This window comes from Aphidius gifuensis, linkage group LG3 (genome assembly GCF_014905175.1).
Source record: "Aphidius gifuensis isolate YNYX2018 linkage group LG3, ASM1490517v1, whole genome shotgun sequence".
Classification (NCBI taxonomy): domain Eukaryota; kingdom Metazoa; phylum Arthropoda; class Insecta; order Hymenoptera; family Braconidae; genus Aphidius; species Aphidius gifuensis.
In genome coordinates, this window is record NC_057790.1 from 21,564,579 (window position 1) to 21,583,000 (window position 18,422).

An 18,422-nucleotide genomic window follows, 5' to 3' on the forward strand; every position below is an offset into this window, starting at 1 on the left:
TGTCAAATTAAAAAAGTATTGCACCGGTTGTTTATTGTTGTTGTCAATAACAGTCAATAATAAACTAGTAAAAGATAATCATATAAAAATATGTAACAAGAGTCAACAAGGCATTTAACTATATAATAGATAAATAATTACTTTAAACGATATAAATTATAAACAATAATAAAACATGGAAGATTCAATGATTAAATTTGATATTAAAGAGGTTAAAGCTGATACAATTCGTGCAATAACAGAATGCTCACAACGAGGATTATTGCATACAACAAAATGGTATTTATTATTAAATAAACAATTTACAATTAAAATTATTTAAATAACATAATATTAATTTATTACAGGCTAGCAGAATTAAATTATTCACTGAGAGATATAAAACTTGATAACATAATTGCTAATCAAGATATAAATGTTGTTGAAAATAATGAAAATGATATGTACATTCTTGCTAAAAGTTATTTTGATTTAAAAGAATATGATAGAGCAGCATATTTTGTTAATAATTGTACAGAACATAAAACAAAATTTTTATATTTATATTCACGTTATTTATCTGGTGAAAAAAAAAAAATGGATGATATGACTGATGTACCACCAGATCCATTAAAAAATGAAGATTTAAAATTATTATCAAGTGATTTACGTAAAGAACATATATCTGGTAATCTTGATGGTTTTGGATTATATTTATTTGGTGTAACATTAAAAAAATTAACATTAACACGTGAAGCAATTGATGTATTAGTTGAATCAACTCATAAATATCCAATGCATTGGGGTACTTGGCTTGAACTTGCTGGATTAATTAATGATAGAGAAAAATTAGAATCATTAATATTACCAAATCATTGGATGAAACATTTTTTTATGGCACATATGTATTTAGAATTACAATTATTAGATGAAGGTTTAGCACTTTATTGTGAATTACAATCAATGGGATTTGAAAAAAATGGTTATGTACTTGCACAAACAGCAATTGCTGTTCATTATAGAAGAGATGCTGAAAATGCTATTGAAACATTTAAAAAAATTATTAAAGATGATCCATATTGTTTGGATAACATGGATACATATTCAAATTTACTTTATGTTAAAGAAATGAGAGTTGAATTGGCTTATCTTGCTCATCAAGCAACAGCTATTGATAAGTACAGACTTGAAACTTGTTGTATCGTTGGTTAGTTAATTTATTTATAATATTATCATAAACAAATATAATAAATTAATATTTTTTTTTCAATAGGTAATTATTATAGTTTAAGAGCTGATCATCAAAAAGCAGTTATGTATTTTCATCGAGCATTAAAATTAAATCCTCAATATTTATCAGCATGGACACTTCTTGGTCATGAATTTATGGAATTAAAAAATATTAATGGTGCTATTCACAGTTATCGTCAAGCAATTGGTAATTTATTTTTTCACTTGATTTTAATGTAAAATTAAATGTTTAACTAAATAATAATGTTTTATTTATATTTTTTATAATTAGAGGTGAATCGTCGTGATTATCGTGCTTGGTATGGTCTAGGACAAACATATGAAATATTAAAAATGCCATTTTATGGTCTTTATTATTATAAACAAGCACAACGTTTAAGACCACATGACAGTAGAATGATACTTGCACTTGGTGAAGCATATGAAAAACAAGATAAAATACAAGATGCATTAAAATGTTTTTACAAAGCTTGTAATGTTGGTGATATTGAAGGAATGGCACTCATTAAATTAGCAAAGTATTTATCTCATTTAAATAAATTAATTAGAAAAATGAATAATCGATTTTTAATAATATTATAATTTTGTTAATTTTCTAGCCTTTATGAAAATTTAAATAAAGATGAATATGCAGCAGCAGCATACACAGAATTTACAGATGAAATTAAAAATGCTGAAAGATCTGAGCTGAGTCATGCATATAAATTTTTGACTCTTTATCATTTAAGAAGAGATCAAATTGAACAAGCAAATCATTATGCTCAAAAATGTTTACAATTTGAAGAGACTAAAGAAGAAGCTAAAACATTATTAAGAACAATTACTGAAAAAAGAATTAAAGTTGAAGAAATGATTGTTGTAAGTTTAATTTTTTGTATTTAATAATGATAGATTAATTAATAGTTACTAATAGAATTTTATTTTATTGTTTAAAGATGGAAGACATGAATGAAACAGATCCAGTTGGTGATAGAAGTACAAGAGTTGAAACAACACCTGGAAGCCAATTGACACCAATGAATTTATCATTTACACCAACTCAATAAAATTGAATTATCAATTAATTAAATGCTTTAATGTAATTCATTTATTTATTTCATTTTTATATCATAAATAAATTTATTTAACTGAATTAATTATTTTTATTTATGATAAATTTTATAAAAATAAAAAACGAAAATTCATCTTTTTATCCTAAAGAATATTTGTAAAAGTTGAAAAACGCTTCTCCTCACAGCCCCTGTGAGTAACAGCATATTAGGACAAATTTGTATGGTTAAACATTAAAAATAGTTTTTTCTACTCCTTTTTTTTTTTTATTTTCATACTTAAATTTTAATTTAGTTCTAAAATAAAATCGCAAAGACAAAAACACTTATGAAATTATTAATAAAAAAAAAATATATATATTTATATATATTTTATTACGGTATTTTTATGACATTGACAAATGACAACGATTATAAAAAAAAAAACTTGTGAGTGCAATAAAATAAAAAAAATTAATTAATTCTTAAAATATGTTTCTTTTTTTTTTTTCTTGTAATCAAAAATTATTTATAAATTATGTTATGAAGTCATCTTAATTTTTATTGTAATTATAAATTACGAAAAAATTCAGTGGGACAATAAATTATCGATCAATAATTACAATGATCAATGTAAATAATGAATATAATTTTACCATAATAATAGGAAAAAAAAAGTATATTTAATTTATCTTCTGTCACGATGTCGATGATGATGATCACGAACTGATCTATGTTCACTGTGATGACGCCGATGACGACTAGATGTACGCCATAAAAATTCATCAACACTTCGTTCATAATTGCGTTTATCAAGTGGTGAACTACCATTATAAAGTGGTATACCATCGTAGTAACGTGGTGGAGGTGGTGGTGGTGGTAAATTATCATAATGATGAGATGATGAATAAGGAGGTAATGGAGGTAATTGATGTTGCATTGTTCTCATATAATCAGCAACATATGCTTCAGCTGCTGCAGCAATACTTGATGTTCCATAGCCTCTGTTAAAAATAATTTAAATTAAATTATAATGATCAATATAATTTATAATCAATAATTAACTTACTTTGAGTATGATGAATCACCTCGATTGTACCAACTTCCATAACGTGGATTATAATCACTGTGTCCCCTATGATCACCCAAATGTCCACCTCTTGCTAATGATGCTAAACGTGATCTTGATGTTAAAAATAATCTTCGTCCACCACTACCACCACCACCACCTCTAGCACCACCACGTGAACGTAAAAATCTTGGTGCTCCAGCACTACCAACTGGACGATTATTTCTTGTTTTATTACCAATTGGTTTTATAACATTTTTAGCTGCTTCTTTTGACTTTCTTAATATGGGTGTCATTTCAATTGCTAATAAAATACATAAACAAAATATAATACAATATATAAATGGATATATTTAGTATAAAATTATAAAAATAAATACCATCATCTTCAGGAAATAAACGACAAAGTTCTTCAGCAACACGTGGCTCAATTTCTTGTCCATCACGACCAATTTTTACTTGTTTACCATCATTCCAAGGATTATATAAATGTAATGTTGATGTAAATGGTAATTCTTTTCTACATATCCAATCAACTTTAAATACACCACCAAGTACTTTTGCTGATAAACCTGGTGGTAATACCTATAATATTTAATTAATTATAATTATTTATAAACTGTTTTTTAAATATATTATTTACCCATGATATTGGTGTAACATCTCTACGTGATTCAGTACTTAATCTTGCAATACCAGCAAATTTACCAGATTCTTTAACTGAAAAAATAAGCAATACATTTCTTGATTCTTTGTATGCTTGATTTAAATTTGCTTCATTTTGTGGTAATGTACTCCAAACACCTTTGGCTTTTGACAATGTTATATTCTCAGCGTTATTTGATTTGATGATGAAAAATCTATTAAATAAAAATAGAAACAAATGTTTAAATAATGCCAAAAGTATAAATTATTTATGAGTAAAATATAAAAAAAAAATTATTATAAACCTTGCATCTCTAAATAAGTAATTTAGTTTTGTAATATAATCATAATTTTTTGGTGTTTCTTTATTATTTTCTTTAGATCTTGCACGTTTTGTATCTGGACTTGATGAATCACTATCATGTGAACGTCCACGTTTACCTCGAGTTTTACGATTTCTTTTATTATCACCACGTGATGATTTAGTCGATACTGAACTAATACTTGGTTGGCTTGAATCTGAATCAGATGAACTTGATGATACTTCACTTCTTGTGTCATACGTTTCATCAGCTCCAATTTTTAATTCATCAACAATATCATTTTCACCAAGACACAAATTTATATTATCACCACCATCAACAGCGTTTTCCATTTTGTTAAAAAAAAAATCAGCCTGGTTTTATGTCGATTGTTAAAAAGAAATTTCTGAAATAAAAATAATTAATTTTATTAATAATATCAGACAATTGTATATTATTATTAACGACAATCATTACAACATAATATTAAAAATTATAAAATGCCATTCTCATACCGACACACATATATTACATATAAATTTTATAATTATTTTTAATTTTCCCTTTGTATAATAAATAAACAAATTTATCAATTATTTTTTGATGTAATTTAAATACTATAATTATTACTGAATTAATATGATTATCCATACTTTTGACGGTGATAAAAACGTTCCATAAAATTCACAAAATAATAACACCATTGTCTTAAATTTTTGGGGCTAGACATTATGTTTTTTTTAAAAAACCAACGATAGAAAATAACAATAAAAATATAGTATATAGTAATTATTATTATTTATTTATTATTATTTATTTTTTTAATCATTGCAAGTCCACAAATAACGTGATAATAACTCTTTCGTTTCTTGCACTTTCAGTAACTTTAAATATGTATATATATTTTTTTATTTATATTTTTATTTTCGCGGTTGAAATTATAACGTGATAACGTACACAACAAAGTCCATTGATTAAAAAAAAAATATATATATATTTCTTTTAATTAATTTTAGTATTAAAAAAAAAAAATTTAATAAATCACAGTAATTTTTTTTTACACAAGAAAGTGCATGAATATTTAGATAGCAAATCAATAAAAATAATTTTTTTTTTTTTTTTTAGTTCATTGTTATTATTCTTTTTTTGGGTGAATTATTATGATAATGATTTTTTTTTTTTTTGTTTTTTATCTTTTTTTAACAATATGTTTAGGAAAATAAATATCACTTGGATGATTAATTTAAAAATTTTAACTAAAAACAACAACGTCTCTCTGAGGCCCTCACTTATTTTTTAAAAAACGAAAACTATTTCTTTTTTATATATTTAAAAAAAACTTGATGGTGTAATTTTTTGGAGTAAAACTTGATATATATATGTTTAATTATTTTAGAAGAAAATAAATTATTGTTCGTGCTTTGTGTGTTGCAAACAACATAAAGTTCCATTGAGCTATTTTTTTTTTTTTTTAATTTAGCTCACACTTACATTTACACATATACGTATATATATTTATTTAGACATATATATACATATACATATATATAATTAATTTATATATATATGTATATATTCCTTGTCACTTGAAACATCACTTTTCACCTCACAAATATATGCCACAATCCCACGAAGACTCTTTTTTTTTTTTTGACAGAAGGCTTATTTTTTTGTTGTTTTTATTTATTTTTATGTCCAAACACGATAATAATACAACACAAAACAATTATTTATAAATCACCAAGACAATTATTAATATATAAATACTATTTTTATTAATTTAAGTTGTTTATTTTAGCTTGAAATTGACAAGCGTTGTCAGAGTAAACAGTTCTTGTTGAGGCTTCAACAATGGAGTCACTTTTTTATCAAAAAAAAAATAAAAAAAAATTTTACTCCGATTATTATTGTTATTTTTTTTTTTATCAAGTCATCCTTTGTCAAGCTCAATTTGTCGCTTCATGAAAATATGTCTTGTTTTTTTTTTCCAACAGGGAGAAGACATCTTTAAATTTGTCGAATTTTCATTGGAGGATAAAAAAGAGCGCCAATTTTTTGACCCTTCAAATGACTTTAATTAAAAAACTATATTAAAACAATAAAAAAAGGATAAATTAAATTAAAAAAAAAAAAACATTTTAATTAAATTAAATACTCAAAAAATTTATTGTTATTTTTTTATTTGTTTATTATAAAAATTCACTGTCTTTATTAATAAAATATTTACATACTAAATAAATAATTAAATAAAATAAATAATTTTTTTTTTTTAATTTTAAAATTAATTTTCATATATCCTTAAAGTTTAACCACCAATACACCCTTTCTTTTAATAAATTGAATAGAACTAAGCGTAAATATTTCGATTCATATTGTTTTATACCAGGTGTATATAAAAGACCCAACTGCAACAATATTTTTCGATTTGTTGCTATTTTTGCTGCTCTATTTAAAAATTCAGAACTAACAGGTGTTTTTAAAAAGTAAAACGTTTCTATCTCTGGTGAATTTTCAAAAATTTTCGTGATTGAAATTTCAGTAATTTTATTGCTGCATGGTAAATGTAAACATTTTAAATTTTTAAGTAATTTAATTGAAGAATCGGTGACGTAACTAGGGCCACAAAGATAAAGATATGTTAAATTACTCATCTTTGAAATAGTTACTATACCAGCATCGGTTACCCGTTCACATAATGTCGTAATCGCACTTAAATTCTCCAGGCAATTGGCTATAGTATATAAACAATCATCTGTAGCTTGGTAATTCTTTAAATTCAGCATTGTTATATTTTTATACAGAATTGTATTGCTAATATTGTTGCGAGTATTGTTGTGAAGCCACTGATTATAATCGTGACTGATGACTAATATTCCCAAATTTTCCAGATGCACGAATAAATCAATATCAATAAATATGCCAACAGTTTCAATTGATTTCAAGGCCGTTAATTCAGGAAGAATCTGCAAAAAAAAATCATTCATAAGTATATGTCAAGAATAAAAATTTTTTTGGTAATAAATATAAAGTTTAACGTACATGAATAAATGATTCTGGAATTCTCAAGCGTTTATATAAATGTTCTTCATTCCAATTTGACAGAGTCAGTTCAGTTAATGTACCAGCAACGCTTCTCAATGTATTAACTAATGTATCAGAGAAATATATATTATTATCAACATGTTGAAATATAATTTTTAATACTTTTAATTTAGATAGACGTGAAAATGCATTAATTAGAGATTCTCCAAATAATACCTTCTTAAATCTTAAACGAAGTTTTACGAGGTTTGGACAAGATTTATTAATAATTGGCACTATGCAATCATAACCATGGGCTGACAAATCTAATTCTGTTAAATAACGACCACACTTGTCAAGCAGCAATTTCAAAAACCGTACTTGTCCATAAAGTTCTGTATATTTTTTTAAATAACTTGGACACTCATTATATTCCCAATGAGTTAATTCAAGTTTTTTTACACTCTGCCAAGAATGATCAAAAGCCTGTTTCCATTTCTTGCAAACTAAAAAAAAAATAAATTCAGTTATTACAAAATAATTTTTAAAAAAATCAAATAATTAATGTTATAAGTATCATACCTAAAGCAATTTTTGGTCTTTCACATACTGACAGATACGTGAATATTTCAGCCAGGCAATCATCATTAACAAAGTCAATCGCCGTATTTTTGGCGTCATCATCATAATGCTGATAGTATGTCTAAAAACAATAATTAATGTTTATTATTTAATATTCAATCTACAAGCATGGTGAAAAATAAAGCATTTTGTACAAACCTTATTATTCTTTTTGTTGAAGGCACGTGGTGAATTTTGATTTGTAAACTTAGATTTTTTTACACATCCTTTTTTCCATTTCTTGCAAACTAAACAGAAATAAATTCATAGTCATTACAAAATAATTTTAAAAAAATCAAATAATTAATATGTTATAATTATCATACCTAAAGCAATTTTTGGTCTTTTACATGCTGGCAGATACATTGATATTTCAGCCAGGCAATAATAATTACCAAAGTCAATCGTCGTATTTTTGGCATCATCATTATGAAGCTGATAGTATGCCTAAAAAGAATTATAATCAATGTTTATTATTTAATATTTAATCTACAAGCATGGCGGAAAACAAAGAATTTTGTACAAACCTTATTATCCTTTTTGTTGAAGGCACGTATTGAAATGTAACTTGTATCCTTAGATTTTTTTATACATCCTTTTTTCCACTTGCGTATTATTTTACATTTACGTAATCTTGTAGAACTCATATCGATAAAATTAAAATGTGGTATCTACTATTTAATTTAATCAAGTTTTGGTTCAATATTTTTTTATTATATTATATTAAAAAAGATAAAGATTTTTGAGCTCTATGTTTTTTATCAAACATAACTTCTGTAACCACGTTTTAGTTATGTTATATATATATTATTTAAAAAGATCAAAAAATTTTTAAGCACTGTTTTTCACTACACATAACCAAGTTAATAAATATTTATTTATTATTAAAATTAATATTTATTCTTAGACAATCCTAGACTTGCCTAGACTGGGACTGACCAACCGAGTTTCGACTTTTGAATGGCTCCAAGCCATGAATTATATTTAATGTAGAGGTTTGACAAAAAGTTTTTCAAGCGCCGCCATCGGAAAAAAAAAGCCCTAAAGTGTAAAATTGCCCCTGTGAATTGGACTTGCTCCATTCGGTAAAACCAGACATTATCAAGCCAGCAACAAGCACGTATCATTATTAGAAAAAATAATAATTTATTTCTCCTGAAAGGTGAAATTTTTTTTTCAACAATTATATTGTAAAATCGTCAAGATTTCACGAAAAAAGAAGTATGAGTATCAGTTCATTATCGTTAATTAATTGGAAAAGTAGTAAAAACGTTGAAATAATGCCGAGTTTAATATCAAGTAATTGGTAAGTTAAAAATTTTTTTTTTTCATATTTTCTCCTTGATGAAATATTCTCTCACAATTTCTCAGCAATCATCACGCCATGTTTTTGATTCATTTTACCTTTGCCTTTCCATTCGTCGACACCATTTTGTTTTTCAATTATCCCTTGTAATATATACCTATATTTATTTTTTTTTGCAAATCATTTATAATAATATTACAACCAACTTGACCTATATTATTTTCCCTCAATAATTTACATAATGACTTGTAATTTTTTCATTTTTTTTCACAAGTCCAATGACCGACATATTTTATTATTATTTTTTTTTTTATTTTTATTATACTACTGTAAATGTCAACATGTTGACAACGTTGTTACTAAGGTCAATGATTTATTTTTTTTATTTTTAAAAAACAATAAATTATTAATTAACTGATTCATGGATATATTTTTTTTTCATTTGACCATGAACACTTGTTAAAATATATTTAAAAAAATAAAAAAATTAATAAGTCATTATTTAATCTAAGTTGTTAATTTAAAAAAATTAAAAATACAAAAACAACTTGTTAAATTGAGTAAAAATAATGTTAATCTTACAATAAATTTTGGTATATTTTTTAAAATTTATCTTAAAAGCTAACTAGAGTCATAAATTTGTTATATTTATCAAAATCACGTGTACAAAATGGCTTAATTTATATTAATTCAAAGTTAATATGACAAAGCATATACTAAAATTATCTATAAATACACAAAACAACAAGCCACATAGTCATTTTTTAAATTAAATTTTATTACTTTTGTTTTTCTCATCCAACTGCGCAGTTTAATTTTTTATAAAATAATTTTACAATAAAAAAATTAATCACAATGTTCATGAAAATAATCAGTTCTTATCAATAATTATTATCTCAAATAATACATTTATTTTTTCCAAGTATAAAATAAAATCATTTGTGTTAAAAAAAATTTAATTATTTGATAAATGTTATATTTGTTATATCATAAATATTAATCTACTGTTGGAGCAAAACAATCTTATCAAATATCATTCAGCTCAAGTCAATTGTAAATAATAAAAAGTGTTATTCAAGTCTTATAAAATTAAAAAAAATAAAATAAATAACACTACCTACTTATCAAATATATCAAACATCTTGTGAAAAAAAAATTGAATTAATAAAAAAATAAATTTATAGTTTAATAACAATTGATAAAGAAATTATTGATAATTGTCATAGTTTATTTATTAAATTGAATAATAATAATTTAAAATATATTATTGTTATTAAAGGGAGTCATCAAGTAAGACAATGGAAGAATCACTTGATGAGATCAGTGCTCAGCAGCAATATTATTCCATAACATTGGGTGTGGGGCCTCTGTGGTACTCCTGATGCGCCCCATGCCGCATTATCTGTATCCGCTGTTAACACAGAGAGCCGCGGTGTGGGGATTAAACAGAGTCAGCTCTCTGTGAGCTCACATATTGTATCAGTATGTATTTAATTTATTTATTAATTGATAATAAACAGATGTTTATTTGTATAGTCATATTTAAAATACATTTTATTTAATTTATATTGCCTTGAAAAGAAATATCATCATCATCATCAATTTACTATTTAATTTTTTTTTACATACCATTTAAAATTATTGACAATTGACGTCATTGAATGATGTTATTTATTATTTCTTTTTCTCAATTAATTAAAACAGGAAGAGGAATTGTTAAAAGCTGTTAAAAATAACGAGTCACTACGTTTAGCCTTCACCCTTCATTTGACAGAAACCACCTCTGTCCAATGGGAAACAATAATATGGCGTGGTACACTTTATATATGTGTACCAAGTTGTTTATTACCTGAAGGATCAAAAGAAGGTTTTGTATCACTATTGGAATATGCTGAAGAGACATTACAATGTCACAATATTGTTGTTTGTCTTCGTAAAGATCGTACTGATAGAGGTAATTTAATTTGTTTATTTAATTTATATCTTTTATTGATAATTAATTATGTTATTAATTATATTTTATTTTTTTTTCTAGCCATGTTAGTTCGTACTTTCATGTTTCTTGGATTCACTGTACTACCACCAAATCACAATTTAATACCACCACAATGTGATTCTGGTAATCTCTACATGCTTTACACAATGGAGTAATTGCATCAAAGGGACTTAAATTTATTAACACATTACAAGTTTAATTGCATATTTATTATAAACATTTTTCAAAAATATATATTTACAATTTTTATTTTGCTGTACGCGCCCTTGTGCTACAGTTTTCAGTTATGAAAACTGCTTAAGCAGCAATTTTTCTTTTTTAATAAAATCAGAAATACCAAAATATTATAAAACAAATTAATTAATCAAAGAAAATAATATGCATTAAACTTGAATGATTAATAAGTACTTTACGAAAACAAAATATACATATTGAAAAAAAAAAAAAAAGTATATATTTAGTTGCAAAAGGTAGGGCTCGTAAATATTATAAGCTTCAATTAACAATTCACTTTGTGACAATATAATATCAATTGTCAAAATGATAATAAGCTCACAGAAGATTTGAAAAAAAAAAATATCTGTTTCTCCACACTATTTTTAAATGGCTTCGATAATTCAACTTGCACATTTTTTCTTGAACATCTTTTAAGCCAATTATATCAAGGTTATTATTTCGAAAAAAAAAAAACAATTGCGCATTGAATTTATCAAGTTATTTTTAATATTCTTACTTATTTAAATATCGTTATTAATTCGTGGCAGATTGAGAATTTTTATTTTGACTTATTCTAAGTATTATCTTTTCACTCAATAGAGTGTTATGTATTTATAGTTTAAAAAATTACAATGTAATCAATTACTTTGTAATTTTTATTTGTTGTTAGAAAATTTTTACCCCATTGTAAACTACATTAACCGATGATTATTATAATTTTTCTGCTTCTAATTATTTGCTACTATTAACCCTGTTTTTGATTTATAAATTCTTGTCATTTAACTTTATCAAATAGTTATTATAATTTTGTTAGAATTAATGGTAATCATAGTAATTCTCAATCGATTAATAGCGATATTTACATTTGTAAGTGCTACTCTGTGTTAAACCATACAGATACTTAATATTAAATGAAAAAAATTTATGAAAAATACAAAAAAAATGTAAAATTTATGAAAAAATACAAAAAAAAAAAAAAAAAATTCTAGTAGGATTGTTGGATATTAGATTTTAAGTAGATTTAAGTGCAAAAAAAAAAATGGTAAAATATTCCATGTAAATTTTGAATTATTACAAATTAATATTGATCAAATTCAATATTTAATTATTTTTTTTCCATTCTAACACCATCCCTTTAATTAAAAAACAAATGATTTCCCTTTGTCAAATTAATTTTCTTTTCGACGTTAATATCTTGATTGATTCTCAATTAAATTCACACATTGCACATACTAATAAAGTACATTAAAATGATTTTAAAAAAAAAAAAGATGTTTTCAGGTTTAAAAATTGACTAAAATTGTTACTTATTTTTCGGTAAATATATCAGATAATAAATGTTTATTTCTTTTTGTTTTTATATTTAGTAAATTTTAAGTATTATATTATACAAATTAAAAAAACAAGAGAGAAAAAAGAGAAAAATACGTCGACATTCAAGAAGATCAAGCTGTTGTTTTTTTAGTCCGTGTGAAAAAAAATAAAAAGAACATATAATGACTAATAAGTTTTTGGTACCAAACCGAGACTATCAAGCATTCCTGATGATCCACGTTTTTCACCAGAAGCTTTTAATATTTTTCCAATTGAACATTTGACAAAATGATTAGCTGAAATAATAAATTAAATTAAATTAATAACAATTATTAATAAATAAATTTTCAAATAATAATTACCAAGTAAATTTCCATCTTTTGTTGAAAAACCACAGCCACAATGCATTTTACGTTCAAGTGGTATATTTATTAATGGTGATGGTACAACCAAACTAGTCATTGGACGTTCATTATGAACTTGTTGTTGATGTTCTTTAAATGCACGCCAGCAACATGTTACATAACGGCATTGTTCACATTTTTGTTCACCAGGATAATGTTCAGGTTCATCAATATCTTCTTCACATTCTTGACAACGTAAATTTAAATGTCGTGCATTAACTGTTATTGGACCATTTGGCCATCTATTAAGATCATTTGGTAATTCAGTTGTTGAATAATCCATTTCCATAAAAGCTCTTAATGAATGACGTGATTTTGATATCATAATATTTTTATCATTAATAAGTGGTGGTGTTATTTTTGGAGCATCACATACATGATGAAGTTCACGTTTATGTGTTTTTAATGAACTTGTTTGATTAAACCATAAACAACATCTTGAACATTTATTACCACCACCATGTTCTTTTTCTCTTCTAACAATATGACGTTGCATATGTACCAAATATGAATGAATATTTGATGATATTGGTGAACCATTATCAATATAATAATGCATTAATTTTAAACAATATGGACATTGTAAATATTCACCTTTTTCATGTACTTTATAAAAATGATCAATAACATCTTTATGTGATGATGTACGATAACCACAACAATCACATCTATATGGCATTTCAGATGGTATATGTGTTGTTGACATATGTTCAACAAGAAGATTACTATTTGCAAATTTATGTTCACATATACCACAAACAACCATATCACCATCACCATTACCAAATGTACTATGTGCTTCAGTAACATGAATAACCATTTGATGTTTTGATGAAAATGCTGCACAACAATAACGACAAACATGAATATCTGGTTGTCCTGGTACACGTGGTGGTACATGACGTATCATATGTTCCATAACTTCAGTATTTGATTTCATAACAAATGAACATAAAAAACATGTAAAATTAACATTACGTTTTTCATTTTTAGATGTTGTTGCTTTATCACCTTCAGAAATTGCATAATAAAATTTAAAAAGTGATGTTTGATCATTTGGATTGTTATAATTTAAATCAGGACTTTTTGTACGTTTTGTTTCTGGTTCAGGACTTGCTGTTGTTGATATATTTGTTGCTGTTCGTTTTCTTGATCTTTTATTACCACTTAAAAATGCTGCTGCTGCTGATGATGTTGATGATACTGTTTGTTTAACTGGTAACATTTGTTGTTGTTGTTGTTGTTGATGTTCATTGTGTGATGATGAATCTTTTGTGGTGGATGAATTTTTTGAATATGACCAATCATAAAATGGATTTGCTGATATTTTAGCTAAACGATCTAATAAATTTTCAGATACAGATGCACGTGTTTGTTCAGCAATATGTGTTATGATACTTTGAAATGCTCTTGATGATGTTACACCAAATGTTTCACGCCATACAAGTTCATCAAGAAATTGTTGTATCATTTGACGATTTAATAAACTCAATGTATTTTGAAACATACGTGGTACAATTTTACGTAAATAATCCATTATTCCAAAATTACTACGTGCATTACGTGCTGATTGATCACCATATGCAATTTGTGTAACTTGATTAAAACCAAGTTCATTAAGTGTTGCTTTATCAACTGTATAATCAGTTAATATTTTTGAATCTTTATGTACCCAATCTTTAAGTGGTTGTAATATATGATTAAAACGACGACGATAAGTTTTATCACCTTCTGGTACTGGATCACAAGCACGTAATCTTATTTGTCCAGTTTCAGTATTTAATATACCAAGTACTTCAACTTTAACTTGACGTAAATTACCATCTTGTGATGTTGTACCAAGACTTATAACACCAACTTGTATACTTCTTCCTTTACCACCAATTAATTTACTTTTATCCCATATTGCAGCAGTACAAATACTACGTAAATTTGTAAAAAAATTTTTAACATATACATTTGATACTTTAACCCATGATATAACATTTTGTACATTTGTTTGACATGACCAATGATAAATTAATTTAAGTAATACAGTTGGTAAATGTGGTGATCCTTGAAATATTGAACCAGAAAATACTGATACAAAACGATCCTCACAACAACTTGATACCCATACATAACCACCAGAATATGGAAATGTACCAGCATCATTATACATACCAAGTTTTAATTTTGGCTGATAACCAGAATGTTGATTACAATATTGTTCTGATTTAACAAGACCCTGTTGTATTAACCATTCAGCAAAACGCGTTGATGAAAACATTAATACATTTTTAACTTTAGCATCAAGTTCAGCACGTTCTTTACTTGCAATTGATGGTGAAATTTCTTTAGAATGTAAACCAGGACGTGCAACAACAACCAATGATGGATATGTTCGTCCACCATTAACTTTATTAAATGCAATTTCTCTACCATCAGGTTGATTTTTTTTAGCTTCTTCAATTGCTTCATTTATTGAACTTTTAACACCAATTGCAATTCCACCAATACTTGTTTGTTCAGTTGGTCTATTATTAATTTTTATTGATGATGATGCTGGTGCTACTTGTACTTGTGATGATGATGGTGGTTGTTGTTGGTGTTGTTGTGCTGCTGCTGCTACTGCTGCTGCTACTGCTGATGATAATGATGATGGTTGTTGTCTCATTTGTTGTTTAGCTTTTTGAGGAGGTGGTCCACTTGGTGGTGTTGACATTGGTGGTTTAGCACGAACACGAACAGCTGGTGCTGCTGGTGATAGTATTGGCTCTTCAATTATTTCTGGCTGATGTACTTGAAGTACTTTATTTCTTGGTGTACTTTGACGAGTAGGACGAGAAAATGAATTACTATCAGCCGGTGATATTAATACATTTTTAGATTGATTTTGCATATTGTTAATTGTATTTTGAGAAGTATTACTCAGTATAACACCTTTTCGTGGATCCATGACAAGTTGAAGATTACCTTGTTGTACAGTTGAATTATTCAATACATTAAGTGTTATTTGTTGATTTTTTTGTTGATTTTGATTCATCATATGAGTCGTCTTCATAATATTTGCTTGTGCTGCTTGAATTAAAGAATATTGATAAGCACTTACTGGTCCAGATTGTGCAATTAATTGGGCATTGTGATCTTTTATCATTTCATCAATTTTAGCCTGAACTTTGTCATAATTTTCTTTTGATTTACCCAAGTATGTTAACTGGGCCTCACTCAATGGCTCATCAACACAATCAAGATTCAATGTCATGTCAACAGGACGTGTAGTCGTTATTGAACGAGTTATTAGACGATTTTTTTGTCCAACTTTTGTTGATTCTATATTAAAATTTTTTATATTATTATTACATAAATACATTTTAGCAACAATTTTTTTTATTTTTTTAATGTTTAATATTATTATGATAATTATTTATAATTTTTTTATATTAAATAAAAATTATACCTGTTTTTCCCGCCATTGTCAATGATTATTGTTAAAGAATTTACACAATTTTATAAACAATATTCATTCAACTTTTGTTGATTATTATTTACAAAATTATTACAATTTATTTATTGACAAATTTGTCATTTGTTTGCTAACAAAAAAAAAAGAAAACAATTGATTGACGATGCTGTTTCCAAAAAATGTTCTTTTTACACACTGGGCTGATCCCGAAATATCAACATGGCAGGCATTTTACATATCTACAATATCTACTGAACATCATCATTATCCGCCATTGTTTTTTTTTCTGTGACTAGTGGTTTTTTACAAAGTATACATAAATTTATAAAATAAAAAAGATAAACTTAATTTAATCATCAAAAAATAAGCGCTGAATTTTTTAATGTGATAATTATAATTTTTTTAAAGACTCAGCTTTATTCAAAATACGAGAAAACGTAAAAAAATAAGAATAAATAATTGTTGCTACAAGAAATATCCCCATTGACATTTACTTAGGGCTATTTCGTTTTTTTGTGTTTTCGTGTTTACTTTAGCCAAACCGAAATTTGATATTAAAATAATTTTTTATTGTTGCTCCAAATATTGGAAAAATATCGTTGATTAATCCTTTAATCAAGTTGAGTTTTAATTTTATTATTAAAAAGATAATTGCATACAGTTAGAGTGAATTAAAGTCCATCCTTGGGAAAAGCAGTTCAACAAAATGGCTACGATGTCTCATAAAATGGTGATTATTGCAAAAATAATTTAATTATGTTTTTATTAAGAATATAAATTATATTTTTTATCATCTAGTGTCAAATAAAAAGCATACAAGTATTATAAAATTATAAAAATTATTTAAATTTAAAATATTTCGAACTAATATGCAAAAAGAAAGTTCAGAAAATATACACTAGAGGGCTTATTTTTTCAAACAGAGAAATTTTTTCTTAGAAATTTTTTACTTTTCCAATTTTGATTCCACGACAAAAAAAATTTTCAAAAAAAAACTCGACAAAAAAAATCACGACAAAACAAATTTTGACAAAAAAAATCACGACAAAAAAAATCGCGATAAAAAAAATCACGACAAAAAAAATCGCGACAAGAAAAATTTAGAAAAAAAAAATCTAACAACTAAGTAAAAGATTTGGCTGGTAAAATAAGGTAGATAGTGATTGTTTGGCTATAATTACAGCTATAAGTAAAAAATCTAGCTAAGTAAAATAATGTAGATATTGATTGTTTGGCTACAATTATAGCTAAGTAGAAAATCTAGCTCTGTGGAAAATCTAGCTAAGTGAAAAATCTAGCTGAATAAAATGATGTAGTTATTGATTGTTTGGCTATTATTAAGGCTAAGTTAATTATCTACCAGCTGAGTAAAAAATCTATATCGGCTATTTATATAAAAAGTTTAAGAAAATATTAAATTTATTATTTAGATAAAAAATTTATTATGACGTTTTTTATTTTTATTTTTTGTCATTTTTGTCGTGATTTTATCATGATTTTTATACGATTTTTTTCGAATTTTTCTGTCGGGGTTTTGTCAGTTTGGAAAATTTTTTTGTAACTAATTTTACTATTAATTAAAATTAATTTTTTCAAAATCAATTATAATTTATGGGGTATTAAATTCAATTATTCAAGAACTTTTTTTAAAAATTATTTAAATTAATTTTAATTTTTAATGGACAAATAAAAAAAAATATACAACAGGTTTTATTTGAAACACAAAAAAATAAGGTCTATGAAATGACAATTACATCACGAGAGAATATAGAAATTAATTTAATTATTTTATTTATTATTTTCTTTTTTTTTTTTAAATAAAAAA

The 18,422-nt window shown here is 25.4% G+C and overlaps 5 protein-coding genes across 8 annotated transcripts; 2 read left to right on the forward strand and 3 right to left on the reverse strand.

Moving 5' to 3' along the window:
- The first annotated feature begins 9 nt into the window (after positions 1-9).
- Positions 10-2,313, forward strand: LOC122852797 (cell division cycle protein 23 homolog). The gene is made up of 6 exons (XM_044152809.1): positions 10-279; positions 348-1,186; positions 1,253-1,417; positions 1,502-1,748; positions 1,830-2,088; positions 2,166-2,313. Exons 1-6 carry the CDS (start codon positions 176-178, stop codon positions 2,274-2,276), a joined length of 1,725 nt encoding a protein of 574 aa, XP_044008744.1. The 5' UTR covers positions 10-175; the 3' UTR covers positions 2,277-2,313.
- A 623-nt stretch (positions 2,314-2,936) lies between these two features.
- Positions 2,937-6,155, reverse strand: LOC122852804 (YTH domain-containing protein 1). Of its 3 annotated transcripts, none has more exons than XM_044152869.1 (6): positions 5,880-6,155; positions 4,278-4,680; positions 3,971-4,187; positions 3,708-3,912; positions 3,328-3,631; positions 2,937-3,262 (listed from the first exon to the last, which is right to left on the reverse strand). In XM_044152869.1, the coding sequence occupies exons 2-6, from the start codon at positions 4,625-4,627 to the stop codon at positions 2,947-2,949; spliced, it is 1,392 nt and encodes a 463-aa protein (XP_044008804.1). In that variant the 5' UTR covers positions 4,628-4,680; positions 5,880-6,155; the 3' UTR covers positions 2,937-2,946. The 3 variants fall into 3 exon arrangements, with proteins under 3 accessions (XP_044008804.1, XP_044008801.1, XP_044008803.1); XM_044152866.1 differs by having other exon boundaries at positions 5,766-6,155; XM_044152868.1 differs by lacking the exon at positions 5,880-6,155 and adding an exon at positions 4,928-5,263.
- Positions 6,156-6,529: 374 nt separating this feature from the next.
- Positions 6,530-8,593, reverse strand: LOC122852799. Of its 2 annotated transcripts, XR_006373871.1 has the most exons (7): positions 8,444-8,593; positions 8,243-8,363; positions 8,076-8,164; positions 7,878-7,998; positions 7,533-7,801; positions 7,314-7,420; positions 7,132-7,237 (listed from the first exon to the last, which is right to left on the reverse strand). XR_006373871.1 is itself a non-coding variant. In XM_044152862.1 (6 exons), the coding sequence occupies exons 1-6, from the start codon at positions 8,561-8,563 to the stop codon at positions 6,563-6,565; spliced, it is 1,614 nt and encodes a 537-aa protein (XP_044008797.1). In that variant the 5' UTR covers positions 8,564-8,593; the 3' UTR covers positions 6,530-6,562. The 2 variants fall into 2 exon arrangements, 1 of the variants encoding a protein (XP_044008797.1); XM_044152862.1 differs by having other exon boundaries at positions 6,530-7,237; positions 7,314-7,801.
- Positions 8,594-9,196: 603 nt separating this feature from the next.
- LOC122851041 (ornithine decarboxylase antizyme 1) lies at positions 9,197-12,924 on the forward strand. The gene is made up of 4 exons (XM_044150090.1): positions 9,197-9,222; positions 10,575-10,704; positions 10,927-11,176; positions 11,258-12,924. Exons 1-4 carry the CDS (start codon positions 9,197-9,199, stop codon positions 11,371-11,373), a joined length of 522 nt encoding a protein of 173 aa, XP_044006025.1. The 3' UTR covers positions 11,374-12,924.
- Positions 11,573-16,845, reverse strand: LOC122852783. Its single transcript, XM_044152788.1, has 3 exons — positions 16,592-16,845; positions 13,111-16,464; positions 11,573-13,044 (listed from the first exon to the last, which is right to left on the reverse strand). The coding sequence occupies exons 1-3, from the start codon at positions 16,605-16,607 to the stop codon at positions 12,935-12,937; spliced, it is 3,480 nt and encodes a 1,159-aa protein (XP_044008723.1). The 5' UTR covers positions 16,608-16,845; the 3' UTR covers positions 11,573-12,934.
- Between the last annotated feature and the right edge of the window lie 1,577 nt (positions 16,846-18,422).